General features: G+C 46.3%; 3 protein-coding genes across 3 annotated transcripts; all 3 read right to left on the bottom strand.

The window, feature by feature from the left end:
• Positions 1–4,102: 4,102 nt before the first annotated feature.
• LOC135982790 (olfactory receptor 5F1-like) lies at positions 4,103–5,077 on the bottom strand. The gene has a single exon (XM_065590984.1). It carries the CDS (start codon positions 5,072–5,074, stop codon positions 4,103–4,105), a length of 972 nt encoding a protein of 323 aa, XP_065447056.1. The 5' UTR covers positions 5,075–5,077.
• Positions 5,078–15,879: 10,802 nt separating this feature from the next.
• Positions 15,880–16,818, bottom strand: LOC101953421 (olfactory receptor 5AR1-like). The gene has a single exon (XM_005314990.3). It carries the CDS (start codon positions 16,816–16,818, stop codon positions 15,880–15,882), a length of 939 nt encoding a protein of 312 aa, XP_005315047.2.
• An 8,079-nt stretch (positions 16,819–24,897) lies between these two features.
• LOC135982852 (myb/SANT-like DNA-binding domain-containing protein 2) lies at positions 24,898–27,582 on the bottom strand. Its single transcript, XM_065591225.1, has 2 exons — positions 26,643–27,582; positions 24,898–25,518 (listed from the first exon to the last, which is right to left on the bottom strand). Exons 1-2 carry the CDS (start codon positions 27,190–27,192, stop codon positions 25,004–25,006), a joined length of 1,065 nt encoding a protein of 354 aa, XP_065447297.1. The 5' UTR covers positions 27,193–27,582; the 3' UTR covers positions 24,898–25,003.

The raw sequence follows: 27,582 nt of genomic DNA on the forward strand, positions 1-27,582 counted from the left end.
CATTGCTCAGCAATTGCTTCAATTCTGCGGAGCAGACCACAACACATCAGAGGGAGGAGAGAGACTTTTTTTTAACTTGATGTCACTCTAAAGGGGATACTGAGCTATGGGGCAATGTAAGTGATTTGTCCAGTTTGTGGCAGAGCAGAAGCATGAACCCAGCTCTGCTGAGTCCAAGTCCAGCAGACCATCCACCCTCCATGGATCAGGGAGAGATGGATGAAATGATTCCTTTCCAACCCAAAAGAATCTGCAATCCCATGACCCTAAATCTTTAAATAAATACACATCGGGTCAAATTTAATACCCAAATCCAAAACACATGCATGTCCTATTATCCCTTACATCTGTTATGGACCCATGTCTGCTGCTATAGGACATTATATCTCATTCGCTTAGCCAGTCCCCTTCTTGTTCTGCACTTCCTCACTGGTGACGTTTTACCAGGTTAATCAAGAGATTCACTGAGCAAGGACCTCAGGACGGAGATGACAATGAAAATGTAGGAGATGAGGATAACGAGGACGGAGATGATTTCCACGGAGCTGCCATAGATATAGAGCAGGAGTTCATTGAGGGAGGTGTCAGAGTGCAAGAACTTGAGGAGCTGAGGTGGGTCTTCCCACCCCCTTTCCTCCCTGTGACTGGAGGGGTGTTAACAGGCCACTTGCACCTTGAATGGTCCCTTGAAACATGTGTTAACTACTTACACTAAACAATCTATTCCACCTTATATTTACCTGTGATATTCTGAGTTACTGAAGAAAAACTCTGTGTCAGCTCAAAAACTTGTCTCTGTCACCAACAGAAGTTGGTGCAAGAAAAGCTATTACCTCCTCCACCTTGTCTCTGTACAGTTCTGGTCAGTTATTGTACCAGCGTCCCTTGGCTCTCAATGGCTAAGGTCATGTCTACACTAGAGCACTGACAGCAGCACAGAGGTACTAATGCAGTTGTGCCGCTGTATTCAGGGCTGGCTCCAGGCACCAACTTGCCAAGCAGGTGCTTGGGGCGGCCACTCCGGAGAGGGGCGGCACGTCCAGGTATTCGGCGGCAATTCAGCGCATGGTCCCTCACTCCCACTCGGAGCTAAGGACCTCCCGCCGAATTGCCGCCGCAGATCGCGATCACAGCTCTTTTTTTATTTATTTATTTATTTTTTTGCGCCGCTTGGGGCGGCAAAAACCCTGGAGCCGGCCCTGGCTGTATGATCACTCATGTAACCGCTCTGTGCTGATACGAGAGCGCTCTCCTGTTGGCCTAATAAAACCATCTCAACAAGCAATGGTAGCTATGTCAGCGGGAGAACTTCTGTCTCCAACATAGAACTCTAGAAGATCAGGATTGGAAGAGACCTCAGGAGGTGTAAGGTGATGCATTTAGGGATGACTAACAACAATTTTAGTTACAAGCTGGGGACGCATCGGTTAGAAGTAACGGAGGAGGAGAAAGACCTCGGGGTCCTTGTAGACCGCAGGATGACTATGAATCAACAATGTGACGTGGCAGTGAAAAAAGCCAATGCGGTCTTGGGATGCATTAGGCGAGGTATATCTAGTAAGGATAAGGAGGTGCTGCTTCCATTGTACAAGGCACTGGTGAGACCTCATTTGGAGTACTGTGTGCAGTTCTGGTCTCCCATGTATAAAAAAGATGAACTCAAACTGGAATGGGTACAGCGAAGGGCCACTAGGATGATTAGAAGAATGGAAAACCTGTCGTATGAAAGGAGGCTCGAGGAGCTCGGGTTGTTTAGCCTGACCAAATGAAGGCTGAGGGGGGATATGATTGCTCTCTTTAAATATATCAGAGGAATAAATATCAGGGAGGGAGAGGAATTATTCCAGCTCAGTACTAATGTGGACACGAGAACGAATGGATATAAACTGGCCGTGGGGAAGTTTAGGCTTGAAATTAGACAAAGGTTTCTGACCGTCAGAGGGGTGAAATATTGGAACAGCCTTCTGAGGGAAATGGTGGGGGCGAAGGACCTGTCTGGTTTTAAGATTAAGCTAGATAAGTTTATGGAGGGAATGGTTTAATGGGATAATATGATTTTAGTCAAAGGAACAACGTGCCATCGCTGGTAAATAGTATAATGGCCAATGAGGGTCTGGCTGGAGAATCTTGCCTACATGCTCGGGGTTCTACTGATCGCCATATTTGGGGTCGGGAAGGAATTTTCCTCCAGGGTAGATTGGCAGAGGCCCTGGAGGTTTTTCGCCTTCCTCCGCAGCATGGGGCGGGGGTCGCTAGCTGGAGGATTCTCTGCTAATTGAAGTCTCTAAACCACAGGATTTGGGGACTTCAACAGCAGAGTCAAGGGAAAGGGTTGGGACGGCTTTGTGGCCTGCATCATGCGGGAGGTCAGACTAGATGATCATAATGGTCCCTTCTGACCTTAAAGTCTATGAGTCTATGAGGTCATCTAATCCAACCCCCTGCTCAAAGCAGGGGCAACCCCAACTAAATCTTCCCAGTCCGGGCTTTGTCAAGCCAGGCCTTAAAAACCTCTAAGGATGGAGATTCCACCACTTCCCTAGAGAACCCATTTCAGTGCTTCACCACCCTCCTAGTGAAATAGTGTTTCCTAATATCCAACCTAAACCTCCCCCACTGCAACTTGAGACCATTACTCCTTGTTCTGTCATCTGCCGCCACTGAGAACAGACAAGCTCCATCCTTTTTGGAACCCCCCTTCAGGTAGTTGAAGGCTGCTATCAAATCCCCCCTCACTCTTCTCTTCGGCACACTAAATAACCACAGTTCCCTCAGCCTCTTCTCGTAAGTCATGTGCCCCAGCCCCTAATAATTTTTGTTGCCCTCCGCTGGACTCTTTCCAATTTGTCCACATCCCTTCTGAAGTGGAGGGACCAAAACTAGATGCAATACTCCAGATGTGGCCTTAACAATGCCAAATAGAGGGGAATAATCACTTCCCTCGATCTGCTGTCAATGCTCCTACTAATGCTGTACACACTGCCACTTCTGACGGTGTAACTTATGTCACTCAGGGAGGTGTTTTTCTCACACCCCTGAGCGACATAAGTTATATGGACAAAAGTGGTAGTGTAGACCTGGCCTAAGATGATTCCATTCTAGCACTGTCTAATATAATACAGACACCTGTAACAGATGAGGGTGTAAGTGGCGGATATAATTAATTTTCATGGTCTCACTAGACCTAGCCTCTTTGTATTTGGGTCATGTATTCGTTATGGGCCTCTGAATAGAGGCAAAGTTCTCTGATTTGAACTTTCATCCATGACCTTTCCATCAACAAGTGGATCTCTCCTGAGGTTCAAAGGAGGCACTCACAGTAGTTAGAGCCTGGGTTTAATGTAGCAATAACAATGCAACACTATAATACCAATATATGTTTGCGGAAAGAGAGGTCAAGGACTGCTGATCTCAGAGTTTGTTGTGTGGTTATTACATGAATGGTATACGTAGCTGTACATTGTGTTCCTTTTTAAAATTAAATTAATTTACTCTATGCCATCCTGCCGTATGGCTTGGCTGATACCAGAATGTAAAGTACAAATGTTTCTTCTCTCACACTTACAAAATGATCGTTCTGTGACATATACTTCTGAAACTGTCAAGTATCAAAGGGGTAGCCATGTTAGTCTGGATCTGTAAAAGCAGCAAAGAGTCCTGTGGCACCTTATAGACTAACAGATGTATAGGAGCATGAGCTTTCGTGGGTGAATACCCACTTCTTCGGATGCAACATGGCATCCGAAGAAGTGGGCATTCACCCACAAAAGCTCATGCTCCTATACGTCTGTTAGACTATAAGGTGCCACAGGACTCTTTGCTGCTTTTACTTCTGAAACTATCTGTCTGCTTCTCTGTCTACCAATCTACATTCTTATACAAGGCACATCACTGTAGAATTTGAGAGCCTTACAGACTGTTAAAGTGAGCAGATATGGGTCTCTAAAACGATTTTAAGGTCAGTGGTTTCATGACTAGCCTTAAGTGAGCATTTCTAGGAGATGTGGTTATTATTTACAACACCTATGGAAAGAGCACTTGAGAGAGCAGCCACTTCAACCACATTCCCCGAAACAATAAAGAGAGGACATGAATAGGTTTATTATTGGTTATTAAAATGACAAGAAAACACATTCATCTTGAAACCCCTTCCCCTCCCCAGTGATCTCCCCAGAGCGTCCTTCACCTCCTTGTTCCTCAGGCTGTAGATCAGGGGGTTCAGCATGGGGATCACCGCAGTATAGAACACAGAGGCCACCTGGTCTTGGCCCAGTGAGTAGCTGGAGTTGGGGCGTAAGTATGTAAAGATCAGAGACCCGTAAAACATGGTGACGGCCGTCAGGTGGGAGGCACAGGTGTTGAAGGCTTTGTGCCTGCCCTCGGCAGAATGGATTTTCAGGATGGCAGCCAAGATGTACAGGTAAGAGAAGAGGATTATCAGGAGGGAGCTGATACAGGTGAAACCAGCTAAAATAGAAATGGTATTTTCAGCGATGGAGCTATCAGAGGATGATAGGGCTAGCAGTGGAGGGCTGTCACAGAAAAAATGGCTGATGATATTGGAACCACAGTATGGTAACCTGGTAATAACACACACAGTAATCATGGCATTTGTGAAGCCAGTGATATAGGAGCCAGCCACCAACGTGACACAGACTTTATGGGACATAACTGATGAGTAGAGCAGGGGTTTACAGATGGCCACATAGCGGTCATACGCCATTGCAGCCAGGAGGAAGCACTCTGTACACACCCAGGCAACAAAAAAATACATTTGAGAAAAACACCCAGAGTAGGAAATGGCTTTGCTCTCTGCTAAGAAGTTCGCCAGCATCTTTGGGGTGACAACAGATGAATAGCAGATATCGACAACAGACAAGTTGCACAGGAAGAAGTACATGGGGGTGTGCAGTCGGGAACTGATTCTGATCAAAATGATCATCCCGAGATTCCCCACCAGGGTGATAACATAGATCACCAGGAACAACGCAAAGAAGGTGACCTGCAGCTTTGGGTCATCTGTGAATCCCATGAGAATGAACTGGGTTGCTACGGTAGAATTTTTCTCTTCCATGATTCCCACTTCTGATACCTGCCGAAAAGATGAATCAAGAGAAGATGAACTGTTTCATGCTCAGTCATCATTCTGTGTACAAAGCATGCAAATGCATACATATTTTTGCATGCCTACTGCTTTGAGATTTGGGTCCCAGTGATATATAGTCACAAACATTCAACCCTCTAATGTATAAAGAAGGTACCAAACTCTTCTCTGGGGTTTGCTTAAAATGGCTTCTGTAGTGATAGGCAGTTAACCAAACAACCGAGTGCTTAATTCAGTTTTACGCATCCGATAATTTGGATGCTTTCCAAAATGTATCCCCTTGTATTTGCTATACTGTGTAAGTGGGTGACCGGATGGATGTATTGGATGGTAGGTGAGTAAGTGTGTGACTGCATGAATAAAGAGATGTAAATGAATAGGTGGTTGGTGGGGTGAATTGGTTTGTAGCTGGATGGGAGTGTCCATTGTGATGGACAATCTGATGTGTTAGCAAACTGGTGGACTGATAGATGGGTGAGCATATTGTTGGAGTAAGAGGGAGCTGGGGGGTAGATAGTTGTGTAGGGAGTTAAGAAGGTAGATGGCCGAGTCAGTGGGCAGTCAAATGGATGAGTCATTGAGTAAGTAGACATGTGCTATTGGATTAGTGAGAAGGTGGCTGGGAGAATGCACTGGAAGGCAAGCAGTGTTGTTATAGCCGTGTTGATCTCAGGATATTACTGAGACAAGGTAGGCAAGGTAGTATCTTTTATTGGACCAGCTTCTGTTGGTGAAAGAAACAAGCCTTTGAACTACACAGGGCTACACAAAGACCTGACTGTTGGTCCAGTAAAAGATATTACCAGGTAATCTCTCTGTAAAGCAGACAGACAGATGTGTGAAAGAGTTTGAGGATGGGTGGCTTGAGTGAGTGGTACTGTAGGTGTTCGGTAAGTTGAAAAAGTTCTTGGGTCTATTTCAGAGTGGAAAATGTTCTGTATGACAAATATCACCCACCAGAACTGGAACCCATTGCAGAAGCGAAGGAGTGGAAGCTCAGAGATTGAGCTCTTACCCTAGCAAGTCAGTCTTTTAGAAACAGTGTGGCAGGGAAACTTGCTTGGTTACTGGTGATGCTGTTCTCTGAATAAACATAGAACTTGAGGGACCCAGGACTGTCAATACAAGAGCAGTATAGGTACTGTGTTTAGTTACAGATGTATAAATTTAGCTCTTTCCCTCAGCGACACACCCCAGACTTATCATTATGTTAAATGCCAACCCTGTACACTGGGTATTACTGTTACATTATTACTATATTGATACACAAAAATTGACATCAGTCTAATGAAAGAGGAAGGATACATCTTGTACTAACGGCACCGGAGTGGGTCTCCGAAGAGATGGATTCAATTCCCCCTCTACCAGAGATACCTTCTCTGATCCTTCATGACCATGACACAGAGGAAAATGCCTATGTCTATGTAATTTAGGACCCTAAGTCCTATTTTCAAATGGGACCTTTGAAAATGGGACTCAAGCTCCTAACTGATTTAGGCCCTTTTGAAAAATTCACCCTGTGCCTTAGTTCCCCACCTGTAAAATTAGGATAATAATACTTCTTGTCTCGCATCCTGTGTCTGTCCTGTCTCTTTTGATTGTAAGCTCGTTGGGGCATGGATTGTCTCTTGTGTATTTGTACATTGCCTGGTTTTATGGGGACCTGATCTCAGTTGAGGCATTACTGTAATGCAAATAATTATTTCAAATAATTTCTTATCAGAAGAGTCAAAATCCAAGCATATTGCTTATTTTATTTAACCCAGTCACTCCCAAACAAATAGAAACTGAATCCAAGTTAGGAGTGAACAGTTTGGATTTTTTTAAATATTTTGTTCTTTTGAACGTAAAAGTTCACATAATTTTCAACTCCCACATAGCCGAATACATTTTTTTTTTTAAATTTCACTAATAGAGTCTCACTTACCGGGATCCAAATTGCGCTATGAACACTGCTCCCATGTGGTAAAGAACATCTGAACAGAACTTCAGTTCATGCTGGCATCTAAAAGAAAAGCCCTTTCTCAGCTTTCGATCAAAGCAAAGGGGTTGCCAGTGATGGCTGTTGTTACAGCTCTTCAGATCTACTCCAGAAGCTGGTAAAACCCGCAGCTTGAAAGAGTAACTGGATCTTTTTAAGAGCAGATTAGACAAACACGTGTCAGGGATGGTCTAGATGGTGCTTGGTCCTGCCATGAGTGCAGGGAACTGGACTTGATGGCCTCTCGAGGTCCCTTCCAGTCCTATGATTCTATGAGCTGCGGAACGATTCATATTCTGATCGTGCAGTAATATTTACATTGTACTGGGAACTCTGGAACCACAAAGGAGATCTCCTCAAACCCCAAACCTCCTAATCTTCATTATGGGATGCACTAAGCAATTAAACAGTGCAGCCTTGGAACAGACTGATTTAAATATATATTCAAATTTCAAAAGGAAACGCAGATGCTCAGAGCCGCGCATCCTGCAGGGCAGGACACTAAATGGAAAACACTAAAATCAAACCCAGCTATAGTTTTTGAGTGACTATTCTAGGAAAATAAACCATCCAAGAGGCTGAAGAGGGGAGGACAGAGTAACTCTTGGGAATGAGTTACACTCCTTTTCCACTCCTCAGGTTGAAAGCCCAGTTGATAGTGATCAGAAATTGTGATTTATCTTAAGTCTGATTGATGGCCTTTGTGAAATGAGTTGGGTCCCTCACTGTATCTTCTAGCATGACAGGTGGCCACATCTAGAGCTGGTTGGGTATTTGTTTTTCTACAGAAAATTTCAAATTTTCATTGAAAAATCACAATTTATCACATTTTGGCCGTACACTGAAATATTTTGACTTGTAGTTCAAGAGCCTCTTGCTCCCATATATCTTTACAGGCTGCACTCCCTGGTTGGCCTACGTGTTCCATGATGCATTATGGTCTCCCTTCTTGGTGAAGGGAGGAGGTCTATCATTACTGATACATGGCCCCAGTGCATCATGGGAGATGAAGTCTGGCTGGGGAACGGGGCTCACCAAGGAGAACTGGAGCATGAGTTACTGGAGCTACAGCTCCATGGGGCACCTTGGTAGCATTTCAGAATTGAAGTATTTTAGTTTTCAAATTAAACTCAAAAATATTTGGGCTCTCAGGAATTCAAGTTTTGGATGACAAAAAAATATCCATTTAGTTGAAAGCCTACAATTTCATGAAGAATAATTTTGATGGAAAATGTTTGACCAGCTCTGCCCACATCACAAATTCCACCATTGCAATTAGTGCTTATTGGTATCTCATTGGCAACTTCAGCAGAGAAAGCAAAGAGTGACTAGGCCGCAGAGACTGAAGACTATCAGCCCCTGGAGATGTTGCTTCTAGGTCAGCACTGAGGAACATGAGTTGGAACTGGCTTGTGTGTAAGTCTTTATTGCAGCTGCCCACAGTGTGTCTGATGTGGATGACTGTGAGCAGTCTTCAGTCTTCAGAGCTGTCAGTCAGACACCTATCACTCGCATCATGTTCACTTTAACAGGTAGTGAGCTCTTTGAAAAGTCACTTGGTAAAAATGGCATCATGGCTCTCAGTGTTTATTGTCTCTCACTAATATCTACACCAACTATGCTCAGATCATATCTCACTGCTAACCTGGGAGTTTTTTCTCTCTCTGCAAACTTCACCTGCTCTCTGAGAGTCAAATGGGGCATTGTCCACCTCATGCATCATCATCACTAGCCAAACTGGGCCCTCAGAGAGACCTATCCAGTCACGGCACCTTCAGTAGGTTTGCCCAAATGTAATCGATTGGACCTGAAGAAACAATTTAACTGATGATGCATAAGATTGGAAAGTGTCTGTGGTGTAGGCAGGTGACATTTTTACACAGTCAGTTTTCAGAGATTGCCTGTGCTTGGCATGAGTGGGGAAAGGATACACACCAAAGAGTTTTATAGCCATACTGTTCCTGGCCTTGATAGGGATAGACAGGGTAAGAATGGCACAGCTGAGGAGGTTTCATGGGAGGGGGCAGAGCTAACAAGGAGGAGGCGGGGCATTCTCTTGGCATACCTTTTTGCTACTTAGGCTTTAAAAATTAAAATATTCAAACTAAAAACCAAATCTGTTTTTCCAGTAGCTCAAGAAAGAATAGACTGACACCTTGTAAACATGTAAATCTCTATTTTCATGCCCAGGATACATTTTTAAAAAGAACAAAGTGCAAATACAAGATGTTACTAACATCCCTGTAGCCACGGATGTGCGACACCTCACAGTGTTGCCAACTGCCATGATTTTATTGCCTGCTTCATGACATTTGGTGCTTTTCTTACAGCTCCAGTGCCTGGAGTCAGGTGAATCTCAGCTTTCATTTAAAGACAATTAATTGTCTAGCGCTTGTGATTACAAAGAAAAACTTGAAAACATGACCTACGTGCCCCCCAAAGGCTCAAAAACCAGAAGGTCAACAAAAAGAACCCAACTATTTGTATTTTTTCCTTAATCTTATGAGTTTGGGGGACCTGTGTCATGATTTTTGAATGTTTGGGGTTGGCAATACTACAGTCGCCTGATATGGGACATACACAGAGATTGACTCGGGATCTACTGCATTAGGGACAGGGCCAGCGCAACCCGTTAGGCGACCTAGGCGGTCGTCTAGGGTGCTAACATTTGGGGGGTGGCGACTGCAGCGGCCGGATCTTCCACCGCCCTGGTCATCGTCGGTATTTCGGGGGCGGGACCTTCCGCCGCCCAGGTCGTCGGCGGTATTTCAGGGGTGGGACCTTCCGCCGCCTAGGGCGGCAAAAAAGCTGGGGGCGCTCCTGATTAGGGACCAGATCCAGCACCCATTGAAGTTAGTGGTAAAGCTCCCATTTCTTTTGGCTGTGTAGGAGTAGGTCCTAAACGCAGGAGCATCTACATTTGAGCTCAAATATTAAGCTCCTCTTTTTTGGCCTCTACCGTAGATTTGTTAATTTATTCTGTGGACTAACCACAAAGAGGGAGGGGGAGGCAAAGACCTACTATGTAGCTTGACAAAGGTTGGCTCATCACTCTGGTGTTTGCAGGAAGAATGTTTTGACGTGAGCAGAATTTGGTAGGACATTTTTCTTTCTCTCTGACTCATTTTTGGTGGGGAAATGTTTGCCATTAGAGGTGGCAGACATTTTTAAAGACGAAAAGCTTTTTTAGTCAAAAATAGCCAATTTTATATTCCTAAACTGATAATTTTCACAACAAATGTGTCCACTTTCAAAATGTCCCATGATATCTTTTTTCAGTATTGCTTGCCACTATTTTTTGTTTAAAAGTTTTCCTGGTTTCTTCTTTTTTCCCCCTTCCCCCACCCCCTTTGTCTTTCCTTTTTAATGTCAGAAGAGGGCTGAAGAAAAGAGGAAAGCAGGACAACTGAAAAAGCTAAAAGAAAAATACCTTGCCAAACATTTAAAACAATTGTGTATTGAAACCTACAAACCAAAACTATGAAATTTTGAATCAAATTGTTTTACATGTCTGTTTTTACCAGCTGTAGTTCCAACGTGCTTGATTCTGGGCCGCTGAGCTTGTGATGTCACTAACAACTGTGAAATGCATCCTAGAATACTCAAGGAGCTAATAGAGGAGGTATCTGAGCCTCTAGCTATTATCTTTGGAAAGTCATGGGAGACGGGAGAGATTCCAGAAGACTGGAAAAGGGCAAATATAGTGCCCATCTATAAAAAGGGAAATAAAAACAACCCAGGTAACTACAGACCAGTTAGTTTAACTTCTGTGCCAGGGAAGATAATGGAGCAAGTAATTAAGGAAATCATCTGCAAACACTTGGAAGGTGGTAAGGTGATAGGGAACAGCCAGCATGGATTTGTGAAGAACAAATCATGTCAAACCAATCTGATAGCTTTCTTTGATAGAATAATGAGCCTTGTGGATAAGGGTGAAGCGGTGGATGTGGTATACCTAGACTTTAGTAAGGCATTTGATACGGTCTCGCATGATATTCTTATCGATAAACTAGGCAAATACAAATTAGATGGGCCTACTATAAGGTGGGTGCATAACTGGCTGGATAACCGTACTCAGAGAGTTGTTATTAATGGTTCCCAATCCTGCTGGAAAGGCGTAACGAGTGGGGTTCCGCAGGGGTCTGTTTTGGGACCGGCTCTGTTCAATATCTTCATCAACGACTTAGATATTGGCATAGAAAGTACGCTTATTAAGTTTGCGGATGATACCAAACTGGGAGGGATTGCAACTACTTTGGAGGACAGGGTCATAATTCAAAATGATCTGGACAAATTGGAGAAATGGTCTGAGTTAAACAGGATGAAGTTTAACAAAGACAAATGCAAAGTGCTCCACTTAGGAAGGAAAAATCAATTTCACACATACAGAATGGGAAAAGACTGTCTAGGAAGGAGTACGGCAGAAAGGGATCTAGGGGTTATAGTGGACCACAAGCTAAATATGAGTCAGCAGTGTGATGCTGTTGCAAAAAAAGCAAACATGATTCTGGGATGCATTAACAGGTGTGTTGTGAGCAAGACACGAGAAGTCATTCTTCCTCTCTACTCTGCTCTGGTTAGGCCTCAGCTGGAGTATTGTGTCCAGTTCTGGGCGCCGCATTTTAAAAAAGATGTGGAGAAATTGGAAAGGGTCCAAAGAAGAGCAACAAGAATGATTAAAGGTCTTGAGAACATGACCTATGAAGGAAGGCTGAAAGAACTGGGTTTGTTTAGTTTGGAGAAGAGAAGACTGAGAGGGGACATGATAGTAGTTTTCAGGTATCTAAAAGGGTGTCATAAGGAGGAGGGAGAGAACTTGTTCACCTTAGCCTCTAAGGATAGAACCAGAAACAATGGGTTTAAACTGCAGCAAGGGAGGTCTAGGTTGGACATTAGGAAAAAGTTCCTAACTGTCAGGGTGGTTAAACACTGGAACAAATTGCCTAGGGAGGTTGTGGAATCTCCGTCTCTGGAGATATTTAAGAGTAGGTTAGATAAATGTCTATCAGGGATGGTCTAGACAGTATTTGGTCCTGCCATGCGGGCAGGGGACTGGACTTGATGACCTCTCGAGGTCCCTTCCAGTCCTATAATCTATGAATCTATGAATCTATGAAAATATGAGCGGCTGATTCAAACTCCGCTGAATTAAATAGGAATCTTTCCACTGACTTCAGTGGGCTTTGTCTCAGGGCCTTATGATTCAAAGGTGTACAAGACTATACAAGCTGCAAGGCAATGGAAAATTAGTCACGCTGAGAGAGGGATGGGCGATGGGATGGATCACTTGATTATTACCCTGGAATGGGTTACCCAGGGAGGTGGTAGAATCTCCTTCCTTTGAGGTTTTTAAGGCCCGGCTTGACAAAGCCCTGGCTGGGAGGATTTAGTTGGGGATTGGTCCTGCTTTGAGCAGGGGGTTGGACTAGATGACCTCCTGAGGTCTCTTCCAACCCTGATATTCTATGATTCTATGATTCTATAATACCTGAGCTCAGACAGCCATAACACCTAATTAATGCGTTCAATGAATCAAAGCCACCCTCGGTGTAATTGGTGCCGTGCGGATTAATTTGACCTACTCTTTCCTACTGTGTTATTAAATGATGCAATTTCTGTCACAGTTACAGAGTATGAGGTTAGGGGTATATTACATACTGCTGTTTTCACTGCAAGCTGGGTACTCTCCAGAGCTGGTCCACAAAGGTGTTTGTTTTTTTGTGTGGAGACCAAAATCTTTTTGCTAAAAAGTTAATATTTCAACACGGAAGTACCACAGGGCTGCATCTGATACCACACACCACCAATCTCTTCCATGGGCCAGGCTCCCAGGCTCCACTACATCCCCCCCATGATGAATGATGGCCTCTGCTCTTGCTGAACTGCCCTGGAACATCACCAGAGTCCCACAGCCTTGGTTTAGGGAGCAGGGGAGTTTGGTATGTTGATAGAAATCTTATAATTTCCAGGGAAAATATAATTTCATGGCAAAAATATTTGAATGGAAAATAGAATTTCCCATCAAAAAAACTTCCCAAGAAAAATTTTCACCCAGGCTCAGTAACAAATTTAGAATCAAAGAAAGAGAAAGTTAGATACAGGTGAAACATACTAATTGTTTGCAGCTGTAGCTGATATCTTCTCAGTCATTCCTGGTTTCAGAATCACTTAATTGTCCTGGCCCCTATAGGTGGAATGTAAAACCTGTAAAACATGTAAGAATACTCCAGATTATCTAGCTATTTATAGCATGCCAATCACCATGGTATGCTTTGCCGTTCCCTTGCAAAGTAGGAAAGCTAGGTTCGCTCATTTTGCTTGATGGAGACCACATGATGACCAGAGGAGCTCAGGAGGAGACCACAGCATGCTCCGGACTTCTGCAGTTCACAAAACTATCTTTCTTGCATGCATATTATCTGCACACAGTGCTCAGGTTTAAGATGCTAAATAAATCTATGAGTCAACTAGAAATAGTCATGCTCTCATAGCAAATATTAATATATATATATATTTTATAGTGTATGTGAAGTTATAAGATGACACTGTATCATGTTATTAATACATGTTCCAAACTGAGGCTGGCAAACTGGTCTATCTTAAACAAAGAAATGTGTGCTCTGCTTAATTTTTTATCTAAACCATAACCAGACTCATCAAGCAGGAAGGGAAACAAAGGAAGCCCAAAAAGGTGAGGAAAACACAGCAGGGAACATCCTTCTACCTAGAGTTTTTGTCTTCCAGAAACCAGGTGGAAATGTTTCGCAAAGGGGGGATAGGATTATAAAAAGAAGGGGCACACATCCCAAAGCACCACTCTCTCTCTTTCTCCCCACTGATTCACTGCATCTGAAGGGATAAAGGAAGCAGCCATTGGACTTCGGGAGGGGTCCTGACCTAAGTAGTTTGGTCAGTAAGACTGCTGAAAGCATGTGGTGAGAAATCTTTTGCTTTGAATTTCACATCATTTGTTAACTTAGGCACAAGTTGCATTGTAGCTTTATTTTTCTTGTAACCATGTCTGACTTCTATGCTTCCTTATTTATACTCACTTAAAATCTATCTGTGTAGTCAATAAACTTTGTTTTATTGTTTTATCTAATCCAGTGTGTTTAAATAGAAGAGTCTGAAAAGCTAAGTTGTATGCATGTTAGTGCTGTTACAGAAATTATGGACACTGTAACTTGTATTGTCCAGGGGAGGACTGGGCAGCACAGGACGTACATTTCAGGAGGAAATCGAAGACTGAGGAATGTGTTGGGGTCACCCTGCAGTATAACCAAGGATGGGAGACCTCTCACCTGTTGTAGTCTGTACTCCACCTCCCTCAGACACTATGTTCCATCACGGATCTTTCTCAGGGCTGGGCTACACTAACGCTGTGGGATGATCTATGTTACACTACTTCAGATACGTAACTCTCTGGTTGACATAGCGCGGTGTGGACACCGCTGTAAGTCAGACTAACTTAGTCAACTTGAAGTAGCGTAACTTAGATCAATTTACAGCAGTAGCGTACACCAGTCCTGAGAATGATGCAGGACAGAACATAGCCCAGTCGCCAGGGCACTGTCCGGCAATGTGGGAGCCCACTTTCAAATGGCTTCTCCCCATCAGACAGAGGGGAGATTGACCTGTATCTCCCACATCCCACAGGAGTGATCTAATCACTGGGTTAAAGTCTACAAGGGAAGCAGCGCCATTACCGCCTCTTCCATTCCTATCCATTTTGTTAGTGTGGCCCTACACTGTTTTTGTTTTTACATTGAAAAGTATACAGGAAGGAAAGGAAAACTTCCATTTCTGTTCATGTAAAAATATTTCCTTCGACCCCACCGGACATTTTTTCTCAATGTTTTCCAGTTTGCCAAACATTTAGGGAATTCTCAGTTTTGGTTCAGATTGAACTGAATTTGTTTTGCAATTTTTTGTAACCACCCATGAACTCAAAAATCAGCTATTGACCCAGCTCTATCCGTTTCTCACTCACCGTAACCCGAGCTGTACAATTCCCAGAATTCCTATTCTTCAGAGTCCATAACACTTTCCCACAGAATGAAGAGTAAGAACTCACAGCGAACCTGCTCATGTGGTATAAACATCTAGTGTCTGATATGATTTTTCTTTCTGGTTCATTTATATGGTAGAGAAAACTCACCCTTTTCATATTATTTTGTATTCAGTTCAGTGCAGATTCTCCCAGAGGAGGCACACACACCATGCTCTCTTTTGGAAATGTTACCCTTGTTCTTACTTTATTTGTTGCTCCCTTAACTTAAAAGAAAGTCCATTGGGATGGAAATCACCTTTCTTCTCCACGTGCATGGATACAAACCAGGTGACAATCTCTACAACAACCCCATAGGGGACATAAAGGGCTGCAGAGTATCAGGAGGGTTTGCAAAACTCCTTTTGGTTCAGCCATAGAAATCCCACACTTCATACTTGCAACTGCATAACGAAACCAAACCCACGACAAAGCAGAGGGAGATAGATTAGATGCCCCCCTCTTCTTTCCCAATACAAATAGCTCTGTGCTTTCAAAGCACATCACATATATTCACACACGTGCAACAGGTGCCTGCTGTAATTTTGCTGGGGTAATCGCCTAATAAAGCCCTGATTTTAGGTAGGGCCAGCAGGCCGTGTTGGAATACAAACAGATTAATAATAATAACAATACAATAATGAACAATACTCCCAAGGGCTCTGTGAAATTACATTGCAATGGGAAGGGAATTTAATTCACCCGTTTCCACTCCCCATCACTAAACCAGTACTGAGTTAAACAGATTCAAGAATTGGTTAGGAGTTTATTCATTGCTCTTCTCAGGGCATCCTTCACCTCCTTGTTCCTCAGGCTGTAGATGAGGGGGTTCAACATGGGGATCACCAGCGTGTAAAACACTGAGACCACTCTGTCTCTCTCTGTGGAATAGCTGGAGGTGGGACATAAATATATGAAGAATTGGGTGCCATAAAACAGGACCACAGCGATCAAGTGGAAAGAGCAGGTGGAGAAGGCTTTATGTCGGCCCTCAGCGGAGCGGATCTGCAGGATAGTGGAGATGATATAGACATAGGAGAGGAGGACAGTCACAAAAGTGCCCACTGTAAAGCAGCATGTGAAAATAAACATCACAATCTCATTGATGCGGGTGTCAGAACAGGAGAGCGCCAAGAGTGGGGGGACGTCACAGAAGAAATGATTGATGATGTTGGAGCTGCAGAATGACATCCGAAATATAAAACTTGTGTATATCATTGAATCCACAATCCCCACAGCGAACGCCCCAGCCACCAGCTCTTTACAAAGCTGCATGGACATGGTGACTGGATAGACCAGCGGTTTACAGATGGCCACATAACGGTCATACGCCATCATAGCCAGCAAGAGGCTCTCAGCATCTGCAAAAGCTATAGAGAGAGACAGTTGCACAGCGCAGGCAGTTTTAGTAATGCTTTTCCTCTCAGCGAAGAAATTCAACAGCATCTTAGGGGAAATTGTAGAGGAAAAGAAAAGGTCACAGAAAGACAAAATACTGAGGAAAAAGTACATGGGGGTGTGGAGTCGGGAATCAATCATGATTAACAAGATCATCCCCCCATTCCCCACCAGGGTGATACCATAAATCAGTAGGAACACCACAAACAGGGGAACCTGCAGCTCCGGACGATCTGTCAGTCCTGAGAGAATGAACTCAGTCGCCTCCGAGTGATTTCCCTTTTCCATCTCCTCTGAACAGAGATCAGGCAGCTACAGAGATGTCGTCAGGTGAATGGTGCGAAAAACATGTCCCTTCTCCTTAATGAAGTGAGTGAAGATAAATGGAGGTCAGTTTCTCAATGGACATCAGTACCCGCTCAGGGAAGGGCTTAGTCCACAGAGCCAGATGTTCACAGCTGGTCATTCCAGGTGTTCGATAAGATGCACACACTGTGCAAATACAATAACCAGCAGGCTAATCATGCTCCACACAGAAACACTCCTGTTCACTAATCCAAACAGGAAACAGTGACTTGTGACTCTGCTGTGAGAGAATCAGTCTGTAGAGATGATTCCTTAGCTAAAGAAGGGGTGAGAGTAAAGGAATGTCAATCTTTCTACCCTCTTTGGGCAAGGGGAGCTCTGTGGCTTGGCATGTCAGTTTGGAGTAAACTTGCTTACTGTGCTAATTAAACTTTTTGGCATTTACTTTAGCCTGTATGAAAACCCAGAGACATAATGGAAAGCACTGACTTCAATGACTATGAAATTGCCTAATTTTTCCAACTAAGGAGGTCGCTCCTTTAGCTGAAGGGGTAGGAGTTGCGGCTGAGGCTTTAAGTGCTGGAGGTCTTGAATTTAAAACCTGCTGATCCCCATAGTCTCCACGTGTGTGTGACTGTAATTCAGGACAAAACCACGTACCTGCTGAGAAGAAAGAGAGAGATGTGGTGGCATTTCTCCAATGACAGAAACTGCCAGTTTGGAGCATTTGGGAAATTTTATACTGAGATGTGTGATCTGTGGGACATGATTCCTGGAGCAACTGGGAATACCTGAGCTCTGAGAGCAATAACACCTAATAAATGTGTTGAGTGAACCAAAGCCACCTTGGTGTAATTTGTGCCCTGGGGATTAATTTGGCCCACTCTTTTCTACTGTGTTATTAAATGATGCAATTTCTACCAGAGTTACAGAGTATGAGGTTAGGGGTAGATTTCATCCTGCTGTTTTTAGTGCAAGTTGGGTCCTGGGTAGAGCTAGGGTTACCATATTTTGTGCCTCCAAAAGGAGGACACTCCACAGGGCACCAGCCCCGCCCCAGCCCCGCCCACGCCCCCCGCCCCAACTCCGCCTCTTCCCCAAAGTCTCCGCCCCCTCCCGTGCTTCCCGCGAACATTTGATTTGCGGGAAGCCTGAAGCAGGTAAGGGGGTTGTGGGGGGAGGAGGCGCGGCCCAGTCTGGCCCCCCCGGCGTCTCCAGCCTGGGTTGGCTCGGGCCCTGGGGTGCCGGCCCCGGGCCCGGCTGAGCACCCCCGGCCCGCCCAGCACTGCCAGTCCCCGGCCCGGCCCCCGGGCCCCCGGCCGAGCACCCCCGCCCCCCGGCACCGCACCGCAGGTCCCCGGCCCGGCCCCCGGCATCGCCCCACCGGCTCAGCACCGCACCGCTGTCCCGTCCCCCGAACCCCCGGCCCGGCACCGCACCGCCGGCCCCGCATGTCCCGATTTTCCTGGACATGTCCAGCTTTTTGGGATTTCCCCCCGGACGGGGATTTGGAGCTCAAAAAGCCGGACATGTCCGGGAAAATCCGGACGTATGGTAACCCTAGTAGAGCTGATCCACAAAGGGTTATTTTTTTGTGGAGACCGAAATCTGTCACCCCAAATTTTTGCCCAGGAAACACTATGCCCCTACTTCCTCTAGGAGTCATGCTCATAAATCCTCCACCTGGTTTCTCTGCCTCCTGTGACCAGGAGGTGCCTGGGGCAGAACTCACTGAAAATGCCAATGTCAGGGCAGGCTGCAAAAAGGAGAATATTCCCCAAACTGGTGGTTAACAGAGTGTGACATTGCACCCAGAATTCTTTCTAGAAATATGCTCATGGCTGGAAATATGACATAACTGGAATATGGTTTATGCTAGATAGGCCATGTAACAGATCTCTGCACAGGTTATGATCTACTGGATATATTCATCCTATTTGCATGCATGTACCATTTTTTACTCAAAGTTATGAATATTGGCTAGGTACTTGTTTGATTTTAAGTAACCTCAGTGAAGCATTTGGTCAGCTTCCAGAGAAAAGACTTTTCTCAGTAAGTTCCCAATCAAGAAACACTTAAGCTAACAATTAACTTTGAGAGACGCCAATCCACATCTGAGCTTTCCTGGGAATGTGGCTTGGCTGGTAAGCATCACAATCGTTCAGGGACATATGACTTGCCCATGTGACTCTAAAACTCCATTTTGTAATTGGATTCTGCACAGGGAGTGCGATGGGTGTTTACCCAGAGGAGAAAGTCTTTAAAAATCCCTGGCAGACCCCTCCATTTTGTCTTCAGCTGGCTCAAGAGAGAACCTCTCCACCCCCAAGGATACCTGAAAGAAACTAGAACAGATAACAGTAACTACAGGGGGTGTGAGTGATTGCTGGACCCAGACTAGGGGGAGCCTAGTCTGTAAAAGGAAGCTTAATGGAACACCACTGAGGGTGAGGTTTTTATCTGTGTTCGGTTTCATTACTGTATTAGAGATAGATCTGCGTGTTTTGTTTTATTTTATTTTACTTGCTAATTCACTTTCTTCTGTCTGTTATTACTTGGAACCCCACAAATCCTACTTTCTGTACTTAATAAAATCACTTTTTACTTATTAATTAGCCCGGAGTATGTATTAGTACCTGGGGGGGGGGCAAACAGCTGTGCATATCTCTCTATCAGTGTTAGAGGGCGTTAGAGTGTTAAGCTTTATACAGGGTAAAATGGATTTATTCAGAGTTTGGAACCCATTGGGAGTTGAGAATCTGAGTGTTAAAGACAGGAACATTTCTCAAGCTGCGCTTCCCGGTAAGCCTACAGCTGTTAGGGGCGTGGTTCAGACCTGGGTCTGGGTTTGCAGCAGGCTAGCAGGTCTGACTCAAACTAGGCAGGGCACTGAAGCAGCCAGGGCAGGAAAGCAGGGCAGAAGTAGTCTTGGCACATCAGTTGGCAGCTCCCAAGGTGGTTTCTGTGATCCAACCCGTCACAGGTGGGTGCTTGGCGCTCTCTGAAAGTCCAGTCCTTTTGCGGTGCTTCAAGCATGACACCCAAAATCACTATTTGCTTTTGAAAAGCTTGACTCCAGTGAGCAGCTTCACTCTTCTAGCCTTCGTCCCCCAGCTCAGCCCCAAACCCATGAAGGGAGCGAGTGCTAATGGGAATCAAACTCATATTATCATTCTTTTAACATCACTGTTTTTCCCCACTCAGCCGTGTGAAAGCCAGATCCCTAGCTGCTGTGCGTCAGCATAACTCTATTGATGCCAGTGGACCAGGTGTAAACAAGAAATGCTCTATTCAAGTTAATTGCCCGGATCTCCTGCTAATGTCCATTGCCCATAAACACTGTGTCATTCAATGGGGCCAGATCCCCAGCTGGCATAAATCAGCTTAGATCCACTGAAGTCAGTGGGCCAGATCCTTAGGGGGTGTGAAGCAAAGAAGCCCCATTGAAGTCTCTATACCAGATTCTTTGTGGTGTATCTGACATCGCTCATTTGGAGCCGCTGGGTGATGTAAATTGGAGTGATCCAATTGAAGTCAACAGGCCAGAGCCACAGCGGGTGTGACTCCTGTGCCGATTTGCACCTGCACAGGATCTGACCTAAGGATCACCAATGCACGGCCTCCTTTGGCCAACTTCTATACTATGTCCATACGAATCAGAGCCGGCTGACAATGGCACTTTTTATTTAATAAAACTCTCACAAATTATGGTTTTGGTATTTGACCAGCGTGAGGCCAGGTGTACACTAGAAATTTTTGCCAGTATAGCGATGTGGGTTAGGCGTGTGATTTTTGTTTTAACAACATTTCTACACCAGCAAAGCCATAGGGCTTGTCTACACTTGGACTGTTACAGTGGCACCTCTGTAGCGCTTCAGTGTAGAGGCTATCAGTGCTGATGGGAGGGGTTCTCTTGTCAGCAGAGGTAATCCACCTCCTTGAGAGCTGGTAGCTAGTGCTGTCTTCTTGGGATTTGATGTTCCCACACTCCTGAGTCACAAAGCCGGGTCGATCTAAGTTTCTAGTGTAAACCGGGCCCTAGTGGAGATGCAGGTATAATGGCAAAAAAAAAAAAGTGCTTTTGCTGATATAGTTATTTCTTTTGGGGAATGGATATAAATTATAGAGGCAAAAATGCTCTTTTGCTTCCATAAACTGAGGCTACACTGGGCAGGTTTGCCGGTGTAGCTATACCAGTACAGCTAAACAGGCAAACCTTTTCTGGGGTAGACTAGGCTTCAACAAATAACTTTTTCCATTATTGTTCATTTATGCCTCGTCACTCCAGGCTTTGAAACTCTCTATGTGAAGAGGTTCTGAAAGAGAAATGTTCCATTAAACCTGGAAACACCAAGATTCCAGCAAATTAAAAGTTCTATGGGAGCAGTTTGCACAGGGAAAACTTTCTGAGTGAATGTAACATACTAGCTAAATGCGCCCTGCCCCCATCTAGTGGCTGGTCCCTAGAGAAGATAAAAAGAGACCAGCAAACGGAGCTACTATGCACTCAAGGGGTATGGGGCTATGCTTTGATGCTGAAGGTCTTGGGTCCTAAAAGCAATTATGACACACAATTTTGATGCAGGACATGTTTTCTAGGCCTGAGGATTTGTGCACAGCCAAGTTTCTAGAGGAGCAGTTGTCTGCAAATGGTCACATTGTCCTTGCTTGAACGTGCAGGGTTAAGGAGACAGTGCAAGGAAAGTTTCCACTGTAGTGCTCCTGCACAGATACCAGGCATGATTGCATTCTCTTTGCTTTCCTGAGTCCAAGCATCGCTCCCTGCTAATCCATTTTGGCTGCAATCTATCCCCCAAAAGGGGGGGGAGAAGCAGCGGGGAGATAGGGTCATGTTCCCCCTCCCTCTTAGAAGGCAGCAGAGATGACTGGACCTGGACAGGAGGAGGTGCTGTTCCCCATGGGCCTGCTGTAAGTCCCACTGACGTTACTAGGTCTATTGATTTCATATCTGGGCCCCATTGATTTCAATGTGAGGTAGGCACCTAAATACCTGTAAGGATCTGGGCTGGCTGTGCCTAACAGGCACAATCGGGGCCCGCACGATGCAAGGAACAGTCCAGCGCTTCCTTTGCTGCTATCGAATCTACTGTGCCCGGTGGAGGGTGTTGCTGGGAGTTCACCAGTCCCTTCTAGTGAGCTCCGTGTACCGTGAGCGCAGAGGTCAGCGTGGTGGGCCCTCCAAGCACTAGGCTCTTGGTGGGTTCTCCGTCCCTTGGTGGGTCCCCATTAAACACTTCACCTTCTGAGAGCCTCAGGTTCTTCAATGCTCTGCTTACAACTTCCCATCCCCGGCCTCTGGCCCTGCTCTCAGGCCGCCTGCTACTTGTCCTCCTCTTCCACAGCCAGCTCCCAGGCTGCTGCCTCTGGCCGGCCACTGCCCACTCGCAGCAGCTCGCTGGCTGACCCTCATCCTCTTCTGCCCTCTGGGTGGCACTGCCTTGCCCGGTCACACGGACCCCTCTGCGGTCACCATGCGGAACTTGGGTAAGACAGCGCTCTCTGGTGGCCATACACGAACCAGATCCCCTCCCAGAATGAGCTGTGGCCCAATCCTTTTCCTCCAGCTAATTCTGGAGTGGGGTGGGTGGTGGGGCCTGACCATGAGCCAGCAGGTTCATTACACTGTCTCTAGGTCCCAACACCATAACACACACTTCCACTCCTGTCCCCGGACACTCTCTGCTCCACATTCCCTCATAGCTAGTCCAGTCTGTGTGATGCCTCTCAGATGGACAAGGACAGTGTGGGAGCAGAGAACTTCAGTACACCCAGTTCACGCAGTGCTTCTTCGTTCAGTATTGGTCCACAGTGAGCTTGGAACCATTGCGCAGACTAAGGCGCCTCTGGGAAGGAAATGGCCTGGGGACCTTGGACTTTCTTTAGGATGGAGATTGCAGGAAAAACCAGGCCCCCTTCAGTACACACAGCTCACAGTGTATAAGCAATTCTGCCCATGTTGTTCCATTACATCGCACCTCAGGCTTTATCCGCTGAAAGGAATTCAGCGCACTTACGCACGGAATATTTTATGGAAAAGACTTTAGCAGAGCTGTCTGAGGTGTGTGTGTCGGGGGGCAAAGACTGAAACATTGGGACGGTGGGGGGGTTAGCACAACAGGATTGAGGGGCATCAGCAGAGTTGTGTGGACAGGCTATGACTGCAATTCCAGGGGATCCAGGCGAAGAATTACAGGGGTTGTTACAGGTTAGGTCTAGTTATCTAAGGGTATGTCTACACTACGGGATTAATCCGAATTTAGATAATTCGGATTTGAGAAACAGGTTGTATAAAGTCGAAATGAATGCGGCCACACTAGCACATTAATTCGGTGGTGTGCGTCCAAGTACTGGGGCTAGCGTCGATTTCTGCACCGTTGCACTGTGGGTAGCAATTCCATAGCTATCCCATAGTTCCCGCAGTCTCCCGCGCCCATTGGGATTGTGGGTTAAGATCCCAGTGCCTGATGGGACAAAAAACATCGTCGCAGGTGGTTCTGGGTACAGCCTCACTTCCTCCCTCCCTCCCTCCCTCCCTGCATGAAAGCAACGGACGGCAGACAACCATTTTCGCGCCTTTTTTCCTGGGTGGGTGAACACTGCAGACTCCATACCACGGCAAGCATGGAGCCCGCTGAGGTCAAGACAGCACTCATGAATATTGTAAACACCTCGCGCGTTCTCGTGGAGTTTATGCTGAGCCAGGACCAGAAAAACGAGGAGAGGAGGCAGCGGCAGCGGCAGCGCAGCGACAAGCATGATGAGGACATGGACACGGACACGGATACAGAATTCAGTGAAACCACAGGCCCCGGTGCTTTGGAGATCATGTTGTTAATGGGGCAGATTCTAAACATGGAACGCCGATTCTGGGCAAGGGAAACAAGCACAGACTGGTGGGACCGCATAGTGTTGCAGGTCTGGGACGATTCCCAGTGGCTGCGGAACTTTCGCATGCGTAAGGGCACTTTCATGGAACTTTGTGACTTGCTGTCCCCTGCCTTGAAACGCCAGAATACCAAGATGAGAGCAGCCCTCACAGTTGAGAAGCGCGTGGCGATAGCCCTGTGGAAGCTTGCAACGCCAGACAGCTACCGGTCAGTCGGGAATCAATTTGGAGTGGGAAAATCTACTGTGGGGGCTGCTGTGATGCAAGTAGCCAAAGCAATCACTCAGGTGCTGCTACGAAAGTTTGTGACTCTGGGAAATGTGCAGGCCATAGTGGATGGCTTTGCTGCAATGGGATTCCCTAACTGTGGTGGGGCGATAGACGGAACCCATATCCCTATCTTGGCACCGGAGCACCAAGCCACCGAGTACATAAACCGCAAGGGGTACTTTTCAATGGTGCTGCAAGCACTTGTGGATCACAAGGGACGTTTCACCAACATCAATGCGGGCTGGGCGGGAAGGGTTCATGACGCTCGCGTCTTCAGGAACACAACTCTGTTTAAAGGGCTGCAGCAAGGGACTTACTTTCCGGACCAGAAAATAACCGTTGGGGATGTTGAAATGCCCATAGTTATTCTTGGGGACCCAGCCTACCCCTTAATGCCATGGCTCATGAAGCCATACACAGGCAGCCTGGACAGGAGTCAGGAGCTGTTTAACTACAGGCTAAGCAAGTGCAGAATGGTGGTAGAATGTGCATTTGGCCGTTTAAAAGGCCGCTGGAGATCATTATTGACTCGCTCTGACCTCAGCCAAAGAAATCTCCCCATTGTTATTTCTGCTTGCTGTGTGCTCCACAATCTCTGTGAAAGTAAGGGGGAGACCTTTATGGCAGGGTGGGAGGCTGAGGCAAATCGCCTGGCTGCTGATTACGCGCAGCCAGACACCAGGGCGATTAGAAGAGCACACCATGAAGCGGTGTGCATCAGAGAAGCTTTAAAAACCAGTTTCATGGCTGGCCAGGCTACAGTGTGAAATATCTGTTTGTTTCTCCTTCATGAAAACCCGCCCCCTTTATTGACTGATTTTCTGTAAGGAACCCACCCTCCCCCTTCCCCCAGCTTTCTTTCAAACCAAATAAAGTCACTATCATTTAAAAATCATTTATTCTTTATTAATAGATTAGAAAAAGAGGGAGGGAACCCGGGTGGTATTTGGGAGGAGGATTACTGGGAAGGAAAAAGCCACAAAGAAAAGGTTAAAAAAATGACAGCCTTTTGCTTGGGCTGTCTACTGGGGTGGAATGGGAAGGTGTACGGAGCCTCCCCCCCCGCGTTCTTACACGTCTGGGTGAGGAGGATACGGAACATGGGGAGGGGGGAGGGTGGAACAGGGGCTGAAGCGGCAGTCTGTTTTCCAGCAGCCGTTCCTGAACCTCCACCAGACGCTGGAGCAGCCCCAGCGTTGCTTCCTTCATCCTCTGGTCTTCCTGACGCCACCTCTCATCTCGAGCGTCTCTCCTCTCCTCACGTTGGTCTCTCCTCTCCTCACGTTGGTCCCTCATGTCCTCACGTTGGTCCCTCCTCTCCTCACGTTCACTGACTTCTTTCCTATACTTTGAAACTGTTTCCTTCCACTCATTCAGATGAGCTCTGTCACTCCTGCTGGATTGCATAATTTCAGAAAACATCTCTTCTCGCGTCTTTTTTTTACGACGCCTTATCTGTGATAACCTTCGGGATGGAGGAGGGAGGCTTGAGGAATTTGCAGCTGCTGTAGGGAGGGGAAAAAAGAGAGAATTGTTTTAAAAGCTACATTTTGCAGAACAATGCTTATACTCTTTCACGGTGACCAACACTGTTCACATTACATAGCACATGTGATTTCTGTGCAAGGTCGCATTTTGCCTCTTAATGCTGAGTGCCTGTGGCTTTGCTGCTAGAGATCACAGGTCTGGGCAACAGAATTCTGCTTGCATGCGGCCATGGTAAGCCATTCTCTTACAGCTTCTGCGCCCTACTTTCCCACATACCAAGCATAGCTTGTAGAGTGCTGCAGAAGCCTGGCCAATCTCAGCCAGTTGGGGGGGGGGGGGGGGGAGTGTGGTGGGGCTTGTCTGGGCAAGTAGAGTGCTGCGGTTTTTCTGTTAACATTCAGCAGCACCAGAAAACAAACTAACCACGGTACCCCTCCCCCCCACCGCGTGGCTGGTATCAGGGAAGATCCCTACAGGCACCAAACTAATCCCCCCCCCACCGCCGCCCCCCCCCCCTCGCCATGAATTCTCTGGGATGATCACAGTACCCCTCCCCCCACCGCGTGGCTGGTAACAGGGAAGATCCCTGCTAGCCAAACGCGAAAAACTCAGGGCCAATTTCCCATCTGCGCTTGGCTAACTGCAGGGAAGGATTTATTTTCCGCCACAGGCAAACAGCCCAGTAGGAACGGCCACCTCTGTCCCCTTAATTAAGTTCCCGTATTTCAACCAGGTTACCAGGAGTGATATCACTCTCCTGAGGATTACACAAGAAGATAAAGAACGGATGTTGCTTGAATGCCAGCAAACACCGGGACCATACGCTGCCAGGCTTTGTCAGGCAATGATACCAGATTACTTGCTGCAAGCATGGCGTGGTCAAGTGTCCTACCATGGAGGAGGGAATAAAGATGCACTGCCCAGAAACCTTCTGGCAAGGCTTTCGGAGTACCTCCAGGAGAGCTTCATTGAGATGTCCCTGGAGGATTTCCGCTCCATCCCCAGACACGTTAACAGACTTTTCCAATAGCTACAGACTTTTCCAGTAGCTGAACTGACCGCGAATGCAAAGTCAGGCAAAGTAATCATTAAAAACCGTTTGCTTTTAAAACAAGTTTTATATTTTAAAAGGTAAACTCACCTGAGGTGCCTTCCATGGGGTCAGAGTCTTGGGTACTGGCTTGGGAGGCTTGGGAGGCTTGGGAGGGTACTTCAGTCAGGGTGATAAAAAGATCCTGGCTGTTGGGGAGAATGGAGTGCTGTGTGCTCTCTGCAAGCTCATCCTCCTCCTCCTCCTCCTCCTCTACCCCATCGGCAGAATCCTCAGGCGTCGAGACTATCCCCGACCCAGAATCCACGAACACAGGTGGGTTAGTGGTGGCAGCCCCCCCTAGAATTGCATGCAGCTCGGCGTAGTAGCGGCATGTCCGCGGCTCTGACCCGGAGCGACCGTTTGCCTCCTTTGTTTTCTGATAGGCTTGTCTGAGTTCCTTGACTTTCACGCGGCACTGATCTGAGTCCCTATTGTGGCCTCTCTCCATCATGCCCTTGGAGATTTTTTCAAAAATTTTTGCATTTCGTCTTTTAGAACGAAGTTCTGCAAGCACTGAATCCTCTCCCCATACAGCGATCAGATCCAGTACCTCCCTCACGGTCCATGCTGGTGCTCTTTTTCGATTATCAGCCTGCATGGTTACCTGTGCTGATGAGGTATCTGTGGTCACCTGTGCTCTCCACGCTGTGCAAACAGGAAATGGAATTCAAATGTTCGCGGGGCTTTTCCTGTCTACCTGGCCAGTGCATCCGAGTTTAGATTGCTGTCCAGAGCGGTCACAATGATGCACTGTGGGATAGCTCCCGGAGGCCAATACCATCGAATTGCGGCCACACTAACCCTAATTCGAATTGTTAAAATCGATTTTGGCACTACTCCGCTCGTTGGGGTGGAGTACAGAAATCGATTTAAAGGGCCCTTTACATCGAATTAACTAGCGTCGTTGTGTGGACGGTTACAGGGTTAATTCGAATTAAAGCTGATAAATCCGAATTAAAGTCGTAGTGTAGACCAGGCCTAAGTTCCT

The sequence above is a fragment of the Chrysemys picta genome, chromosome 4, assembly GCF_011386835.1.
Source record: "Chrysemys picta bellii isolate R12L10 chromosome 4, ASM1138683v2, whole genome shotgun sequence".
Classification (NCBI taxonomy): domain Eukaryota; kingdom Metazoa; phylum Chordata; order Testudines; family Emydidae; genus Chrysemys; species Chrysemys picta.

Bases quoted from the DNA above. Each gene is read 5' to 3' on its own strand.
- LOC135982852 (XM_065591225.1), bottom strand. From the start codon at position 27,192: ATGCAGGCTGATAATCGAAAAAGAGCACCAGCATGGACCGTGAGGGAG. The intron at 25,519-26,642 runs GTGAGTTTACCT...CCCTCCCTACAG, and splicing joins CCCCATGGAAGGCACCTCAG to CAGCTGCAAATTCCTCAAGC.
- LOC135982790 (XM_065590984.1), bottom strand. From the start codon at position 5,074: ATGGAAGAGAAAAATTCTACCGTAGCAACCCAGTTCATTCTCATGGGA.
- LOC101953421 (XM_005314990.3), bottom strand. From the start codon at position 16,818: ATGGAAAAGGGAAATCACTCGGAGGCGACTGAGTTCATTCTCTCAGGA.